This window comes from Columba livia, chromosome 3 (genome assembly GCF_036013475.1).
Source record: "Columba livia isolate bColLiv1 breed racing homer chromosome 3, bColLiv1.pat.W.v2, whole genome shotgun sequence".
Taxonomy (NCBI): domain Eukaryota; kingdom Metazoa; phylum Chordata; class Aves; order Columbiformes; family Columbidae; genus Columba; species Columba livia.
The window spans coordinates 67,045,384-67,064,024 of NC_088604.1; the positions used below are offsets into that span (position 1 = coordinate 67,045,384).

The 18,641-nt window shown below is 37.3% G+C and overlaps 1 protein-coding gene across 3 annotated transcripts in view; it reads right to left on the reverse strand.

Annotated features, from left to right (window-relative positions):
• Positions 1-18,641, reverse strand: part of ESR1 (estrogen receptor 1) — a 160,568-nt gene that overhangs the window by 20,152 nt on the left and 121,775 nt on the right. For all 3 annotated transcript variants that reach the window (XM_065055290.1, XM_013368702.3, NM_001282825.1), the window contains 1 exon segment: positions 11,014-11,152. In XM_065055290.1, the coding sequence (XP_064911362.1) occupies positions 11,014-11,152 (139 nt within the window).

Sequence of the window (18,641 nt, forward strand, 5' to 3'; positions counted from 1 at the left end):
AACTTATTCAGTCATGGCATAGGCAAGAAAGAAAGTCTATCTGTCCAGAGGCAAGGACACAAATTCAGATGGAAGAAACCTAATTTGAGAACATGTATATTTTTCAGAAAGTCACCTTCAAGTATTAATTTTGCTTTCTTTTTTTTTTTTTCCCCTTCCTTTTTTGGGGTGGGGCTGGAGTTTCCTATTTTTTTTTTTCAGTTGATTTACAACACTGTTGCAGTACTTATTTCTTGTTGTTTAAACAAATACAATTTTTTGGCTACTTACTCAAAAATATGTGCCATTAGTGTCACTGCATGAATCACAGTCTGAGAATCACTTACAGCTGGGCAATCTGAGAAGTACTGGACTGGAATCAGCATAATTCAACATGGAATCATTTTAATATTTTTTTTGCTCCTTTTTGAAACAGACATTTGCCAAATAAGAAATAAAACTGAAACATCAGTTCCAAATATAATTTTAAGGGAGGAAAAGAGGCAGAAGCAGAAGGGACCCCTAAGAGCAAGCCTCTCTTTTTCCTCCAATGAGCTGGGTGATTAGGTTTATACCTTTTCATATAACCCATCCTTTGAGTTACTCCTGTTGGCATTATCATGTCCCCAAAATAGGCTGCAAAAAAGAGGTTGCACACACACAGCAGTTCTCATCCAGCACAAATCTCTGTCATCTATAGCAACAAAGCAAAAATTAGGATTGAGCCAGAGGCTTAAATAGGCAGTGACTACCTCTTCCCGTACTGCAAAATTACCAGCCCACCATCATCTGAGGCTTATTAGCCTTGTCTGATGTCTCTTTGGTTGCTCCTTGAGCTAGCTCTGAACCAAGAGAGGTGGCTAGTTCACACACCAAATAAGAGATGTTGAAATAAAGCCAAAGAAGAGGAATTAATGAAGACTGGGAATTGATAAAAGACAAAGCAGGACCATGATACCTTGTGCTATTTCTGAAGTGCTAAAGAATTGCCAAAATATTTTAACATATTTTAACATTCTATCCATTAGAATATTATTGCAGGATTAATGCGTAGGTGGTGCCTGTCTTTAGGATAAGAGGCAATTTTTATATACATTAATGTGTTCTATATCCATTAGCTCTATTAACAGATATTGACAAACACTTTCTACTGTAAAGTGATGCAATAAAACAGCTTAAGGAAGCAGGATGTCAGGAAAGGTCCATCTTCAAGGTTTTAAGACCAAATCAAGAACACCCACTGGGATGCCTTAAATACTGCCAGATTGGCATTAGAGGGCTACTTAACTAATCGAGTACTCCCCTGTTTCTACCATGCTATGCTTTATCAGTAATTGAAAGATGAGGAAAATGAATTTTTACTTCATGCTGTCCTGTATTTAGCCAGTAATCTGAAGATTGTGCAAAAGTTTAGGGAAAAAGTGGGGGGAAAAAAAAAAAAAGAAAAAATCTGAAAAAATAAAAAAAGCCCACAAAGCTCTAGAAAAGGTGTGTCAAACTCATTTTCACTGGGGGCCACCAGCCTCACAATTGCCTTCAAAGGGCCAAATGTAATTTTAGGACTGGATAAATGTAGGAGTACTTGCATTTATCCAGTTCTAAAATTACATTCTGCCCTTTGAAGGCAACTGTAATGGCTGATGTGGCCCCCGATGAAAATGAGTTTGACACACCTGCTCTACAACAAAACTGAAATCTCCAAAGAACAGGAGGCAAAGAGAAAAGGGGAGACTACCATGAGTAAACAACACTGCAGCATCAAATGCAAGGCCTGCTGATGAAGAGAAATGCCTGTTCTGTGTAAGCACTCATGAGGTTAAAGAGCATTTTGCTTTAAAAAATGGCTGTTTTCATCATAACAGTTAGGCTTGTTCCATCACACAAATCAACCAGTAAGTGGTTGGTGGGCATGAAGATGAGAGATTCAGAAAGAGAAAAATTAAAGATACAAGGGTTGTTCTGTAGTGGTTCTGTTGTGCTGTTTTCTGTGTGATTTTGTTTTGTTTTGGTGGGGTTTTTGTTCGTTTGTTTTTAAATTGACTTGCTCATGAGCCTTTATTACTAAAGGTGATAGCAAAGTAGTTTGGGGGTAGCAACATCTTTTTCTCAGCCCTGAACACTGGCTTTCAAATGACACACCTTGAAGAACTTTATAGACTACAGCTGATGGGAGGTATTACATCCTGCTTCTCCTGGAGTGTACTAGTAAGAGCCTTTTATCAGAGCAGAGATTTGAATCAATTTCTGGCCAAAATGTATTCAACATTTTTAAAGTCCAAGATTTAAAAGTCATCATTGACATGTATTTGCAACAAAAATGGAGTGGTACATTTATAAATTAAAAAAAGAAACAAAAAAAAATTTAAAGTGGTTTTCACCTACAGTCAGTCACAGAATACCAGAAATGCTGAAATTGGGAAGGATAGCTGGAGATCACCTAGTTCAATGCCCCTGCACAGAGCAGGGCCACCTACAGGAGGTTGCTCAGGATTATATCTTGATGGGTTTTCAGTATCTCCAAGGATGGAGACTCCACAACCTGTTGTCCTGTGGCTAAGAATAATCTTGCCCTGTCTTCTTTACTTCCACCCCCCTTCAGATATTTATACACATTGATCAGATCCAAGTCTTCTCAGCCTCTCCTTCTATGAGAGATGTTCCAGTCCATTAATTATCTTTGTGGCCCTTCATGGGACTCCTACAGTATATACATGTCTGTCTTGTACTGGGAAGCTCAGAACTGGACACAGCGCTTCAGATTTGTCTGAGCAGAGCTGAGCAGTGAGGAAGGATCATGTATCTCCAGCTGCTGGTAATGCTTCTCCTAATGCAGCCTAGGAGGCTATTTGCCTTCTGTGCCATGGGGGAACACTGGTGTCTCAGAGAGTGCCCAGTTGTGCTGATTTCCCAGAAAACCTATGGAGCATCCCTCCTCATGCTATCCTCTAGGCACTTAGGTGTTTGTGTGCATACACACAATTAGGGGTGGTCTCCTACTACTCTATTTTGTTGATTACAACATCTTTCCTGTCCACATCACCCTGAATTCTTTTCTTGCCAGCCCAGTCTACCACCTTTCTCACTTGATTGTGTGTCATCATCTCCCTTCCCTGTCATTCCTGGTTTAAAGCTCTTTCACCAGGCTGGTGAGCCTGTGGAAATTACTCTTTTGCCCCACATGATGAGGTGGACCCCATCTCTTCCTGGCTATGATCCCATGATCATAAAAGTTGAATCTTTGTTGTTGACACCAGCTATGCAACCAGTGGTTAACCTTCGGAATCTGTCCACTCTTCCTCAAGACATTTCTCCTCAGCCACCCAAGTGGATTGACCACCAGGCCTGCCATGCCCTTGACCCTTGTCCTCAGAGTAATGTAGTCATGACTAAGTTTCTTTCCTGACTAGATCAACAGAGGATCATCTACCTAGATAGATAAAGTAAGAGTACACTACACATTTCAGCAACGGTGAATCAGGTTTGAAACATATAGACAATTAACTACTTGGTACCTTTTAAGTATTTTTTTCTTGGTAAAAGACAATGTGGAATGGATCCACAAATAAGTCAGATAGGAAAAATCTCTAAAATGCTGCTATAATAATTCTAAGATTATTTTTTTTTTCATAGCATTTGATGACATTTAGATTAGAAAATTATTATGAAGGCTCTCCTTTTGGGAATAATAAAGTTACAATAATTGGTTGAAAAATGTTATACTGGTTGACAGGAAGGCCTTTTTCAGTTTAATTTACATTCAGTCTGAATCACCTTAAAGCCAAAAACACATCAAAATTCCCTTTGTATCAGAAATGCAAAGAAAGTGAAATTTTGGAAAGATCATCTTCACAATTCAACATGACCTAGAACTGGGGCCTGAGCTTCCAAGGTCAGAGTGACTAGATGAAGAAGCAGTCTTAGACTTTGTGTAGGAGCTATCTTGAATCCAGAAATGATTTCATTCTGTCTGAAAACTTCTGTTCTGTGCCTACAAACCCACCCAGGAAACCTCTTTTTCTAACAGCTGAAAACTGGGAAGGTCACAATGAGAGGGGGTTTTATTTTTTTTTTCCTTTTATCTTTGGAGAAGAATAATTCAGCCCTTTAAGCATCACCCAGCACCTCCCCAAACTCTGCAAGGGTCCTCCTGATTCATGTTCAGATTGTTTGAATATACAAAATCGGGTAGTCTTTGAATTTTGCTCCAAGGCACAGTAAAGACTGATTTACAATAAATACGACTTATTCATTTTGCATTGTTTTAAGGTGCATAATTGTGTCTCTTGGAATATTTTTTCATAGGCTGGGGACTACAATAAAGTAGTACGCCTCAAAATCCAACAATAAAGTGAAAGATGAAAGAGAAAATTAATTATTTCAAGAGATTCCTTAACTCTCTACAAGTTGATCATTCAGCTCTCTCAGGTAAGTAGCCTGATGACAGGATGACTGTTTGAGCTGAACTTCCAGCACAGAATATAATGCTATGAAAGATGAGATTAAAATGAAATGCACAATTGTTTTTCAAATTCATTTTGAAGTGCAAATTTGGATATACATGTTGTGCATGGGCTTCTTCCGTTCACATAAATAAGAGCAGCAGGTCACTAATGAAGCATTCTGCATCAAGCATCTGTGGCCACTTTGCTTCCACTTTTTCTAATAATTCAATGGTAATTAATGCATCCACGATTACACAGTGCCAATACTGTTGTGCATTTACTCAAGTGACGGACAACTGTGATGTCCTCAGGCACTTGGAACATTTTACAAGGTGAGGGACTAGCAAAACACACTCTCATTTCATCCTGATGTTCTTTTATTGTACCCAGTCTTCTGTCTACCAAAACATTGGAAAGCACTATGTGCACAGAAAACTTAAAAGTTTATTTTCAGATGTGATGAGAAACTTTCAGACCAAAGCTATGAAAGCAGTAAATTATTCAGCTGTCCAGTCATACAGTGAATGCTGCACATCTTTATGCTCTTCATGCTAGCTGCTGTTTAAGGACATCCACAGCCTCCTGCCATTGCTCAATATGAAAGTCAGCAAAGGGAAAATTCTTCAGTTTCTTCTGAGAGAATGAAAAAGCTCTGTCAAGAAGAGGAAGTGAACAAGACTTTCCAAATAAAAAAGAACTGAACAGCAGACTAAATTTCTCCAAAGAAGGAAATAACCTGGTAGGAACATGGAAACACTGCCTACATTTAACTGAAATTTTGTAAGTCCTTAGACTGATTTTTTTTTCTGCTAGACACTTTTTACAATTATGATAAGAAAATAACATGAGAATGCAAAACGAGAACAGGCATACTGGCTCGCATCAACTGTATATTAGCCTTGGGCTAAGCGTATAAGCATTTGAATCTGCTGATTTCAGGTTGATTACCTCTAGTGCTAGACTGGAAGAGGTAATAACTTGTGGATTATCACACATCTTCCCAATATGCTCATGATTTTATGCAATTCCTGTAATGTCTGTTTTGTTTCCCTTCTATTGAGCACCACCGGAAAAGAAGTCAGACTACTCAGTTATACTTTTTACCAAAGCTCATGCCTCTCTTTGATTGCCTATGTGACTCCTCTGGGTAACTTTCCTGTTTTTTCAATATTCTTGTTAAGATAAGGAAAATCAGAAGGGCGCAATTTTCTAAGCACAGATGCAGCACAGATTTAAACAGTGGAATAACAATGCTCTGTACTATTTCTTTTTCCTGTTGTAATGATTCCTGGGCAGGGGGAGAAGTTGCAGTCTACTTACTTCTAAATTGACGGTAAGCAAAGAACTGACTACTGTTAACAGCAAGGTAGAAGAATCAACTCAGAATGAAGTTTATGAAGATTAGAATTACTCTTCTTCTATATGCATCAGTTCACATTTGTCTACATAAAATTTGGATCTGGTGCAATACCTTTTGGAAATCAAACAAGATCTCCCTCATCCACTTGCTTGTTAACTTTTCAAAGAGCTCCAGTGTATTCATGACACATGACTTCCCCTTACAAAATGCATGGTGACTCTTTACCACTATGTCATGTTTATTCACACTTCAGCCAACTCTCTTCTTTAGACAAAATCTCATCACTTTCCTTAGAATGCTCATCAGGCTTACTGGGTAGCAGTTCCACCCACATTTTTAAAATGCAGCACTGCATTTCCCATTTTGCTGATACTAAGGATGTTTCAGGTGAGAAGTCATCCACCTCAGTCAGCAGTTCAGCTATTTTTACCATGAGTTCCCTTACAACTTCGTTTCAAAACTTTAAGTAACTCTGATCAGCATGCCTTTTGAAAGCAACAAATCCTTTAAAAATATAATAAAATATGATTTTATCATTCCTGAAGAAACATTACAATGTCTTCAAAATTATAAACAGTCTATTGTCAAGCCTGACAAATTTCAGCCCTGGTCTAATGACATTTTTAAAGTCTAGTTTCCTGGGAACTCTCCAGACAGGAAACATCTGTTTTGCCCCATTAGAAACCTAAGCTTTTACTTCTAGATTTGCCTTATACAAGATACTAATCTAAAAACAAACAAGCAAACAATACCCACCAACCCACACACACCAAAAAACCACGAAACCAACAATAAAACCAAAACCACCCCCTCCCCCAAAACAAAACAAAACAAAACAAAAACAATCCAAAGCAAACAAAAACCAAACCAAACAAACAAACAAACCCACAAACTATAAAGGATATGCAGATATCCAGGGCTTGCTTTGATTTTATCAGGTACTGTAATTAATTGCAAGCACTGTGAGTGTGCCATTGTATTTCCTGATTGGGCCTATTTTTCTAATTTATAATTATTGTCATTTGAGCTCTTTTAAGAGCATCAGTTGAGCACTGTAAAAATGTAGCTGTAATATGTAACTGGCAGACTGCTAAAAGTCCTCATTTTGAACCATTACTCAAGTGTTTAGAAGGAGCATTAACAGAATAAGAAAGGTTGCATTACCCCACAGATACCCTATCTAATTACAGGGCAGAGTGGGAATACAAAGGGATAATGTGAAGATATTCATCCATATGGAAGGCAGTAGTCTACACATACTGGCAGGTTAATTTTTATTTAATTTTTTTAATAGGTAAAGCAAAATTTTAAGAAAGATCTTAAAATTAATAACAAAGGCTGCTTTACAGGTATTTTCGATGGGCCTTCCAAGTACGAATTGTTATATAGGAAAATTACAGACTTATTTATTTGAAAATATGACAAGTAGACTTTCAGTGAATGAGAAAAGACAGACTTTGAAAGACCTTCAGACACAAGACATGCTTATGTGTAATATGACCCAAGCAGGAGGATTGAGCTGGGACAAGAAAAATCAGATTTGCCCAAAAAAAGGATGAAGCTGGAATGTGATTTTTATGGCATTTCAGACAGATACGAACAAGACAAGACTGCACTCAGCTAGCCAAAAGGTTAAAAAGTTGCATAATAAAACCTGATGTGACCTGAGCTTTACATACAGATGTATACAAACAACTGTCTCAGAGATTTTAGACATAAAGAATCTGTTACAGACAGGATAAACCTGAATCTGAAAAATTAAAGGGATGTGCAAATCAGAGAAGATGTCTGCCACAGAATGATCAGAGAGAGCTAGAGGCATATGCAAAATATGGTAAAGCTCCATGTTAACAATCCTGAATTTGTACTAACTCTGGAAAAGCAGAGGTTACAGACAGATCCAAGTTTTACCATCTGTAGTTGGTGACTCTGGTTTATACACAGTAGATAAATTAATATTTGCAAATGTTAACCCCACGGATCAGGTAAAAGGGAAAGTGTGATTGGAATTCAGGACAGAATACTGTGGATTAAAACACTGAAAAGGAGCGTCCTGTAAAGAACATGCTGAAGAGTAAGGAGAAAACAGATGAAAGAAAACTGTATTACAGCACCCATCTTTTCTATTATTTTAGCTATTAAATCAGATTATTTCATTTTTTAGATCAACAACAATAATGTATCAAACAATTTTTGCACTCTTGTGCAATTTACCCCCAAATACTTGATGCAGCAAAAGGACTCTATTGACTTAAAAAGGCTTTAAATCAGTCTCTGTCCCGCCCTCTCAAATCTGACAAATGCTTTTGCCCTATAACATTCTCAAAATCAGATTAACACATCACACTATTGTTACCACTAATTAACTAGTAAATCAACAGTTAGTTAACTAATTAGCATATCAGTGTTCCCCAGAGCCAAGTAATTTATTATTTTTGTTTCAGCAAATATCCCTACCAAGTAGAGTGAGACAAGTATATGACACCTTAGAAACATGTTTCTTATTATTTGAACATGAGAAGATGTAATAGATCTATGTTTTTAGAAAGAGTCTTGTTTGAAAGTCAGGAAACAAAGACCCTATTGTGATTATGAAGTTAATTGATTTTTAAGCCCTAAGGTAACATGTCGTTCCAGTTGCAAACAATTGTTTTCTTTAATCCAGCAGAGTTGGCTTAAGCTGTGTGAATCAATTGCTTAGACTCCATTTTATTCAGAGCATGGGATTTTCAGTTGAGGAAGACCAAAGTTTCAAATGTTTTCCTAGCTGTTTTTCTTAGCTAAGAGAAGGAAAAATGGTACTCTGGCTCTGCTCTTCAGTTTTTAGCTTTTTCTCAGAACTTGTATTATGAAATGTGGAACAGATAGGTTGGTCTTTGGAAGCTATATTGCAACTTACAGTAGTTTTCAATAATATGCTATACTTACTTTCCCACAGTACTGAATTTTACTTATGTGCACTAAGAAATCAGTTTAAATCTGTTGTGATTTCTTGGTATTTTGCCTAGTCTGAGAAGATGATACCTACATTTTGGCAAGCAGATATTTTCTGCACACAAAATGAGAATGTGTTTTTTATATATTTAGTTCCATAGCTCACCAATCATGCACTTACACATGTGGAATAGGGTTTTCCGTAAAGCAATAAATACTTCTCCATTCATATGAAATTATGTTTCAAACTGTTAAGCATTAGCATTTATATGTTATCAAAATACAAAAAAAAACCCTTATTTTCCTTCAGGCAGAGGGGAGGAAGAAAAAAAATCAAAGGATTAAAACTCCACAAAGACAAACATGAAAACTCAGTACACCACAGTTAACAGAACAAGATGTTTTTTTCTGCTAATAAGTGTTTTGATTCATTCACCCAGCTAATGGTTGCAGTAGCTGAAGGCACTGCCCTTGACTTTTTGTTGCCATCCCTCTGCTGTAGCTCACTTCACAGTATCACAGTATCACAGTATGTTTGGGATTGGAAGGGACCTCAGAAGATCATCTAGTCCAATCCCCCTGCCAGAGCAGGAACGCCTAGGTGAGGTCGCACAGGAACATGTCCAGGTGGGTTTTGAATGTTTCCAGAGAAGGAGACTCCACAACCTCCCTGGGCAGCCTGTTCCAGTGCTCTGTCACCCTTACTGAGAAGAAGTTTCTTCTCAAATTTAAGTGGAACCTCTTGTGTTCCAGCTTGATCCCATTATGCCTTGTCCTATCATTGTTTGCCACCGAGAAGAGCCTGGCTCCATCCTCATGGCAGTCACCTTTTATATACTTATACACATTAATAAGGTCCCCCCCCGGTCTCCTCTTCTTCAAACTAAAGAGACCCAGCTCCCTCAGCCTTTCTTCATAAGGGAGATGTTCCACTCCCTTAATCATCTTTGTTGCCCTGCGCTGGACTCTCTCCAGCAGTTCCCTGTCCTTGAACTGAGGGGCCCAGAACTGGACACAATACTCCAGATGGGGTCTCACCAGGGCAGAGTAGAGGGGAAGGAGAACCTCTCTCGACCTACTAACCACCCCCCTTCTAATACACCCCAGGATGCCATTTGCCTTCCTGGCCACAAGGGCACAGTGCTGGCTCATGGTCATCCTGTTGTCCACCAGGACCCCCAGGTCCTGCAGCAGTGTGATGAGACCAGAAACATGCCCACCTCGTACTTGACTGCCTCACCACACACTGTCTCCTCATCCCAGCTCTTCCTCCACCTTCAATTTACATCGACATGCCAAACTCTGCACTGATATGACCTACATGCACACGTAAGCTCTTTCCTGCCAACTGTGCTATACATGCAAGTAGCAGTCTTCAACTAAAAAAGACAACCAGTAGCCAGGATGACTCTCCTAACTTATATATTTGCCATGGTCATTTGCCAGAACCTCTCCTCACTAGTTATTCTCTTTTAACACTCTTTCTCAAGGCTGAAATTTTTCATGACTGGGAAAAAAAAAAAAAAAAAAAAAAAAAAAAAAAAAAAAATGGAGAACTTGAGTTTGCATTGAGATACCTGGAATATATGTCAAAAATCTATCAGTCTTCCTGCTTTATTTGTGAAGACTGCCAGTTAAAATCCAGGATATCCTTGTATGGCAGATGCACATTTTTCTCTCGCTTAGAAACACCTCCAGCATATTAGGAAGACTGGCTAAAAAAGGATTAAGGCAGCAAGCAGGTATGTGTTTTACACATTTGACCCCAGTTTTCAGGAGAATCAAACAAACAAAATCCCCAAACCTTTAATGTAGTCTCTGCAAATAAATAAGATTGCAATTGAGACTGTATCAGGATTTTCTAAAATTTTGGCTAGCTTCTTGCATACAACAATTCTAAGACTAACTAGGAGGATTTTAGGTGAGGAGAAATAATTATCTGAATTAAAGTGATTAGGGTTTAGGATTTCATTTTAATTTAATTTAGTTTTGCAACAAACTATACAGATTACAAGATAAATTTTCTGCTGCCTTTGAAAGAAAGGACTTCCAGCAGGAGGTGACTTTCAGATGCATTATTTGTCAAATAAATGGCCAGCATCAACCACATTCGCTAGCATTTTCTAGTTTTTTTTAGAGTTTCTTTTCCAGTCCCACCTACTATTAATATAACCCTGCCTAACTTATGATGTACTCTCAAATTGTAGTATCAGTGAGATGACTACAAGTTGATCTGATTAATCTGATTGCAGTAGAAATACATTAACTTAAATAATTCACAGTAACATGCAGACTTACCTGTCCAGTAACAGGTTGGGTGCAAATAAAAGTTTTCCTGGGTGTTCCATGGAGCGCCAAACTAAGCCGATCATCAGTATCTCTAACCAAGCACATTCCAGTAGATGGACCTGATCATGGAGTGTTAAATCCACAAATCCTGAAAGAATAAATAGGAGACAGTAAAACACCAGTTTTGTAAGTGCAACATCATCCAGAGAATCAGGTTGAAAAGTGCATTGGAGTTGGATAACCAAAAAGGAGAAGCAATAAAACATACATTTGTCGTCTTTACATTTCAGGCTGAGTTTTGTCTATTATTGGGTCCACCATGGCTCCAGCACACAGAACAGTCAGAACTTTCTAGACCCTGGCTGTACCCTGCCCCAAGATAAGGGCAAGTGCCAGGTGAGCATCTCCATCCCCAGGGCTGTTGCTGGTGGCAGGGGGAGTGGGCACAGGCTGCAGCGAGGGGCAGCCACCTGCTCCAGCCCCATGCTGCCTGGGTTGAGATGGAGGGAAAATGGAAAAATGCCTCTTATGAAATTAAATGGTAGCTCTAACCGGTAAATCCCAGACCACTTTTCCTCTTGGAATGCTGTTTTACAGACTTGTGAACAATTCACCATAGTGCAAGTGCCATACCTCTGTGAAGGGGGCACAATACAGCATTTCAAATACATTAGCAAGCAAGTACTGATCACTGCACAATCAGAATTCACTGATGAACCACTTGCTTGTATTTCTATTGGAGTATAGCACTTGGAGGAAGGAGGTGGCCTCTCTTACTCTGTATTTGAATAATGCTAGAAACAATAAATGCAAAATTTTTATAACAATACTAAAATATGAATAAGAAAGAATAACAATGAAGGTAGACATGAAAGCATAATGACAGTGGTCATTCTCATGTTTATTTCATGGAACTTATTGCATTATTCTCTATTTGGTACTCTCACTTTTCATGAACGTTACTTTCAATCCAAAGATGTAAGTGAAGGTGAGATTGCAATATATTAGATCCTAGCATAAGTTATTATCTAAAATTAGCATGAACTTGCTAAAGTGAAATACGTAGAAATTTCCTTAGCACACATCTTATTTATCTTTTACTCAGCATTAAGAGTGGAACACTCTATTGAACTTTGCCATGATTTTTTTTGCTGTTGTAATAAATTCATATTAGTCTTCAGAATACAAGTTTCGGGGTAAACTACCTTACCAGCCCAGTAAATGGCAGTGACTTTGCTTCTCTGTTGTGTCCTCACTAGAGCTATATACTGGGTCAGTTTCAAGGAATATACCTTACATTGTCTCCACTACTATCTTAAGAAAAAGGCAAAAAAATAATTACATATTTATAAAGTTCAATGCTGTGTTATGAAATATAATTTTCAAATAACAAAGAGGAACAAAGTATCTTTCACAATAAATTAGAAAATATTGTGATGTTCTGCAAAACAGTTGTTGATATAATTATTTTAATGAAATCATCTGAGAGAGTTAATCATAACTCATAAAGAATCATTCAAAAAAAGGAAACAGGTTTGGCACATCTGAAATAAAACTCATCTATCAGTCATTAGGAGCGAATTTAGCCAGTTGCAGTACCTGCTATTTTTACAAAAGTTGATAACAACTGGGGGTTGGGCGAAGTTGTCTTTTCCTGTGTTTTTCCTTTATTACCAAATGTAAAATGACTTTCAGATTTCACAGATTGATGGAATGGCATTTCCCTGAGTCACCAAACAGCCTGAAACTATAGAGCTGAATCTCAAGAGTGAAACTGGTTGAAACTGCTGTGCTTGTATGTGGAGAACAAACAATAAACACCATGTTTCCCATTAAGTATTGCCTTAGTCTGACAACACATAATAATAATAATATAGTGTTTTTCTCTATGCTTGAAGAGTACCAGAGCAACGCAGGGACACAAGTCCCCGTGTGGTGTCTGAAGTTTGCAATCAGTGCATTAAAAGTCAGTTATATTGCCATCATTTCACATGGCCGCACACTATTCTGCAGCAGATTGTGGCAGAAAAACTGAGCTTGTTGTGACTGTGGCAATTCACTTCCCTGTAAAACTCTGCTCATTCTACAATATTCTGTCTGCCAAAATGCTTCACTTCCTTCCACACTGTCTTGGTCTTTATTTTTGCTACACTTATTCTTAAACCTCTTTTAAGTCCTTTCTTTTTATTAGCTCTATTTTCCCACATCCCCATATAGGAAATTTCAGATTGCACTGAGGTTAAGTAGTCTGCAGAAAAAATAAAGAGAGAAAGTAGAAAACAAAGCTAATAAATTACCTCACTGTTATTGTAGAGGAGGGGTATTTCTGAGCCTGTTCTGAGAATAGAAATATACTGCTCAATGATGCTAACATCTTTTTAATGCAAAGTGTTCACGTTCAGGTACTTTAAAAGTCCTAAAAAGATTGGCCAACAATTTTATTGCTCTCTGGAATAGTAACTCTGATTTCAGTGAAGCTAAGGAAGTTTCAAAAAACTAGGATGAAAAGGAAAACTGATTGTAGAGTCTATAGTTAAAAGCTTTAAATGATCCGTCAGCCTGACATCTACTTTGGGTTTTATAACAAAACAGCTAACACAAATCTTGATTAATGCAGGTTTAAAAGTCTGTAACATCAACTGTAATTCATAAAAAAACCTTATCAATTTACCTTGAGGGCTTTTTAGGTGACATTGCAAGTTTAGCTGACAAAAAAATAATAGTTTTGATGAAAGAGATTTCTGTGAAATATTTGACTCCATTTAAACATGTAACAGATTAACTGAACTAAAGTATCTTAAATGACACATCTCAGTATGTAATGGCAAAAGGATAATGAACAGAACTGAACTGAAGAGTTTCTAAAGGAATGCCATACATTTTATTTTTTATCCCAGACAATTTTGTTAACCATTATATGGATAAAACAGAAATCATGATTCAGCTAGCATGATGGCATGTGGGAAAAAAATGCAAAAAGCAGGTTGATAATATAAGCAATCTAAATCACTCACTAGCTTAATCATAAAAGAATATAGATGAAAGTTTAACACCAAGAGCTTTAAGCATATATAGAAGATGAAAAACAGTAGCAGCTACAATGAGGACTTGGAAATGATGGAGAAAAATCAGCCCCGTTTGAGCTTCCAGTGGGAAGCTACATCTAACCAAAACAATTAACTTTATAAAAAGCCAGGAAAACTCTAAGAAAGTAAGGAAGTTAAATTACCTTTGTCTTACCTGAATCTGGTAACCATTTGTCAAGAGGGATGAGAGGTTGGACAGAATGATAGAAAAACATCTAAATGAATAAAGCACTGAAAATCATGCCCTCTACTGAGGGATAAAAGGAATTTAGTTATTCTTTGTGAAGCTAAACAGGCTAAAGGGGTTAAAGGACTCCAATGGGAAGTACATGAAGAAAAAGAGAACAGCATTACCAAGGTAATAGCATAACATACAGAAGCCCATGCTGGAAGCTAAACCTGCTCCTAGTCAGACTAGAAATGATGGATCAGAGTAGTTATTATCTAAGCAACATATTCAGCTTCCATGAATTTGCTGTCATTAGAAACTTTAATCAAGATTTAATTATTATTTTTAAGACATACTCTTGTTCAAGCAAGCTAATTCAGAATAATGTTACAGAAGGTTAAATCAAATCATTAATAAACCATTAGTCCCTTTATCACTCAGAGCATGCTGCAAATTAATGTCACTGAAATTGCACGTAGATGTGCACTGCATTCTCAAATATCAGTGTTCTTTTAATGTTGGCAAGTTTTGAAAGAAAAAGTATTTTAGAATTCTAAGTTTTGGTTGCTGTTCTTTAAGGAAAAAGAAAGACATCCATTTCACTTTGGATAAATCAATTAATTTCAGCTAATGGATATAACCTATATTTGACTCCATACACCAGACTGACCAATTGCATGACCTTCTGAGACATATCAAAAACCTTGTGTGGCCAAAACTCACAAGATCTAGACTGCCATAAAGCCATTCATATCTCATGGCTGTGGCTTGGCAGGAGAAAGACACAGAATAAAAGCCATGTCTGGACCATCCCTTTTTCATATACGGATAAATTAACAATATTTTTGAGTGATAACCAACACAGAATACAATAATTGTTCCACAAACTCCTGTATAAATATGGAAATCTGAACTTGTGAAAAGCCAGAAAGGTCTTCTGAGGACTCAGCCAAGAGTAGGTGGCAAATAAGTTTATGTTGTGCAGAACACAAAACAATAATGTTCAAACTAAACTGATTATCCTCTCTAAGTATGTGCTGCATCAGTGATAGCATGATACAAATTTCTCTCTTCCAGACAAGACGATGCCCTGAGGCAGCAGTTGGTCCATGCAGGAAATGCTTTAAAAAGCCCTGTTTTGGCAAGCATGACTCTAGAGATGACACTAGGCTTGGGAATCCAAAATTGTATGACTCTACCATCCTAAAAAAAAGAAGGCAGCAACCATCTACAACAGGTATGAGTAAATCTCCCCATAAACTGGGAATTTGGGCAATTGCCCAAAGAGAAGGCTTGCCATGAAATAACACAAGGACTGCTGTAATTATTATTAGGTAAAACATATACCCCTGAAAACAACAAATAGTGGTTTACGCGCAAGACTGATTGGGTGCAGTGAGGAACAATGTAAAACTCAGGTGGTTTTCATTTACTGCTGCTGTAACATGCATTTTGAACCCTGCAGCCCTCTGAAATAACCACCACCAACATATATATGTGTGTCAAATTTTACCAATCAAATATTTTGAAACAAATAAATTCTTCATTTGCTTCAGTGATTTTTGACTTCATGAGTAGCTTTCTACTTCAACAGAAACAATTTCCCTAGTAATTAACATTCTCTGAGACCTATATCCAGTGTCATTAGAGTTCTAATCTTGAAACAGTAAGTCCTCCCCTGGGTACTTACTATTATTTAAGGATTCATTATCATCATTTTGCAGTTTCTACTAATATTGTGAAGACACAGCTACAAGGAGTCCAGAGTGTTTCTCTTACCACAAATGATAAAGCAATCTTCTTTTTTCATCTGATCCCACTGTAATTCTACCTATATGTTTATATCATACCTCTTAATTACCACGTGTGCTTGAAATATAAATTTCAGCCAATTTTTGCAGGATGATAAACAACATTGTGCCATAAAGAATGACTCTGTCTCCAGGTGCTTTGAAGAAATGTGAAGCATAAGCAGTAAATAGTTTTAAAAGCAACAACAAAGGTCCATTTAGCAAAGTATCCCATTTACAATAACAATTGATACCAGATGTTTATGGCAAAACATACAGCAGGACAAACATATGCTTCTACAGAAAGCTTTCTCAGGCTCCAGTGGTATGTGGCTCAGGGACTTCCAGACCAAAGACAGTCTTTTTGTGCTTTATGTCTCTTTTTTCCTCCAAGTTTGTCCAGATGCTTTTTGAACCCACATAGGCCTTTAATCCACATCAGATTTTTTTTATATATATAGTCTGGAAATAGTACTCTCTGTAAAGAACTTTCACTAGGAAAATAATACTCTCCTACTGTTCTAGAAAAATACTCTTGCTTTCATTTGATGCATCTAATTATTTTATTAGCAGATGCCATTGTTCTCTAGGTCATCATCTCACTGCTAATCTCCTCTTTTCCAAACAGTTTTAGTATATTCAGTCATTCCTCCCATGGATGTTAACCTGTTCACCTTTGAACTCGTCCTTCTCAAAGCATTTTCCATTTAAATTCTATTCTTCCAGAGACAGTGAGGCTAGGACTGAACATTTTTTCTGTCCTTGTCTTCATTTCCTTGGTCAATTTAATATCATCCATAATTTTTATCACCGCTACTCACACCTTTTCTTCCAGCTAATTTATGAATATGCTGAACAACATAGGCCTAACTATCGAACTTCAATGGTTATCTCTTTCTTCAATGTACTGCCTGCTTCTCTGGGAAGTCTCTAACTTCATAGCAACAGAAATTTTATAATGTCTCATGTGGCAATAAATATAGGATACTATCCTGTACAAAAATGTTGTGGGAAATTGGAATATTCCTACATTGTGTGCTTTAAATTTACACAGATGATCCACTACATTTTTTCTTTCTTAATGCAGTGTTTTGAAAGGTGGCAAAAAAATCACAGAAAAAGGCTGTTATTTACAAATCAATACAGTATCTCAGCTATGCAACTGTCATGTAATAGGCCACATTTGGAACAAAACACTAATTACTTTGGCAAAGACAGCAGGAAAGTAGTGGTGAGTACCGCAACCTAATAGCTAGCAACCATTCAATAGAAGCAACCAAATTAAGAGAGGTTTATATAGACAAAAATATCTGAGTAGATGAAATAGACAAACAGAAAAATAATTTCTACAGCAAGTTCTGTCCTCAAGAAACAGCCAGGAAGAGGAAAAACAGCATCGATTTCTCCTAACCCAAGGCACATTGGAGAACCAACAGCTCAGTCACCACAGTTTGAACAGGATACAAAATCTGTGCTTGCTGTAGTGCCACCTGCTCAGTGCCCAACCTCTCCAAGCAGAGAGGTGAGATGTGAGACCACATCTACGCATCTATCTAGCACATAAAATAACATTTTGGTCTGAACTTACATGGATCACTCAGCCTCTTCAACTCCTAAAGCTGAGCCCTGAAACCTCTTAGTTAAGAGGCAGCTAAAAGCTAAGAAGTGGCTAAAACTTGCACCTCAACTACAGCCTTGTCTGTACACAACAGCATGGCAAGACAGCATCTGAGGACAAGTGAATCAGAGAATCACAAACACTGTTTTCCATGTGTCTCAGTATCCACATGGCTATTTCTATAATGCTACCTACTCCTACTTCTTTCCACAGATTTTCAGATCAAAATTATAAGAAACTTTTATTTAGTTCTTCCTCCTGAGAGCACTTCAAGGATGACATGGACACACTGACTTAATTGTTTACACAATTCCAGTGTTTTAAATTGAGACCCACTTTGAGGACTGAAGATCAAAAAGCTCCAAAATCCAACATTTTCTATCCAAATATTTTGCTAAAAAAACCCCAAAAGTTGTCTCATTATTTCAATTTTTATAAAAGGATGTTACTTTTTTTTCTGTAAATGGGGTCAGAAGAAAATTAACTACAATTTTCTGAGTTACAGGAAGGAACGTCTGAAAGGCAAACAGGGAGTAAGTGCCACAATTGTAAAAGCCTCTAAATATTTTATCTGCTCTTTTAGAATTCTCTGTTTTCTCTGCCTGCATAATTATAATAGAACAGAATACCAATCCAAACTTATACACTGTCTCCTCTAAGCCTAAACAGTCTGTCAGAAATTAAAATAGATGAGATTAATTACTTTTAAAAATTTTACTTCACATATTCCCTTTTCAGCTGTAATCATTCTAAACCTCTTTCTGAAAAATACCAATTATGATTTACAAGCATAAATATGAATTAAGGATGTTTGGGATCTTGGGAAAAACCCAGAAAGACACAAGGATCATGAGGCCCCTTTTCACAGTCTGTATTTGTAATTAAAGTCAATATCAAGCAAGCTTTTGCCCTTCTCCTCCACAAGGGTTTTCCATCCTCCCTGAGCTCACCTTAAGAGACCTGTGTTATGGCTT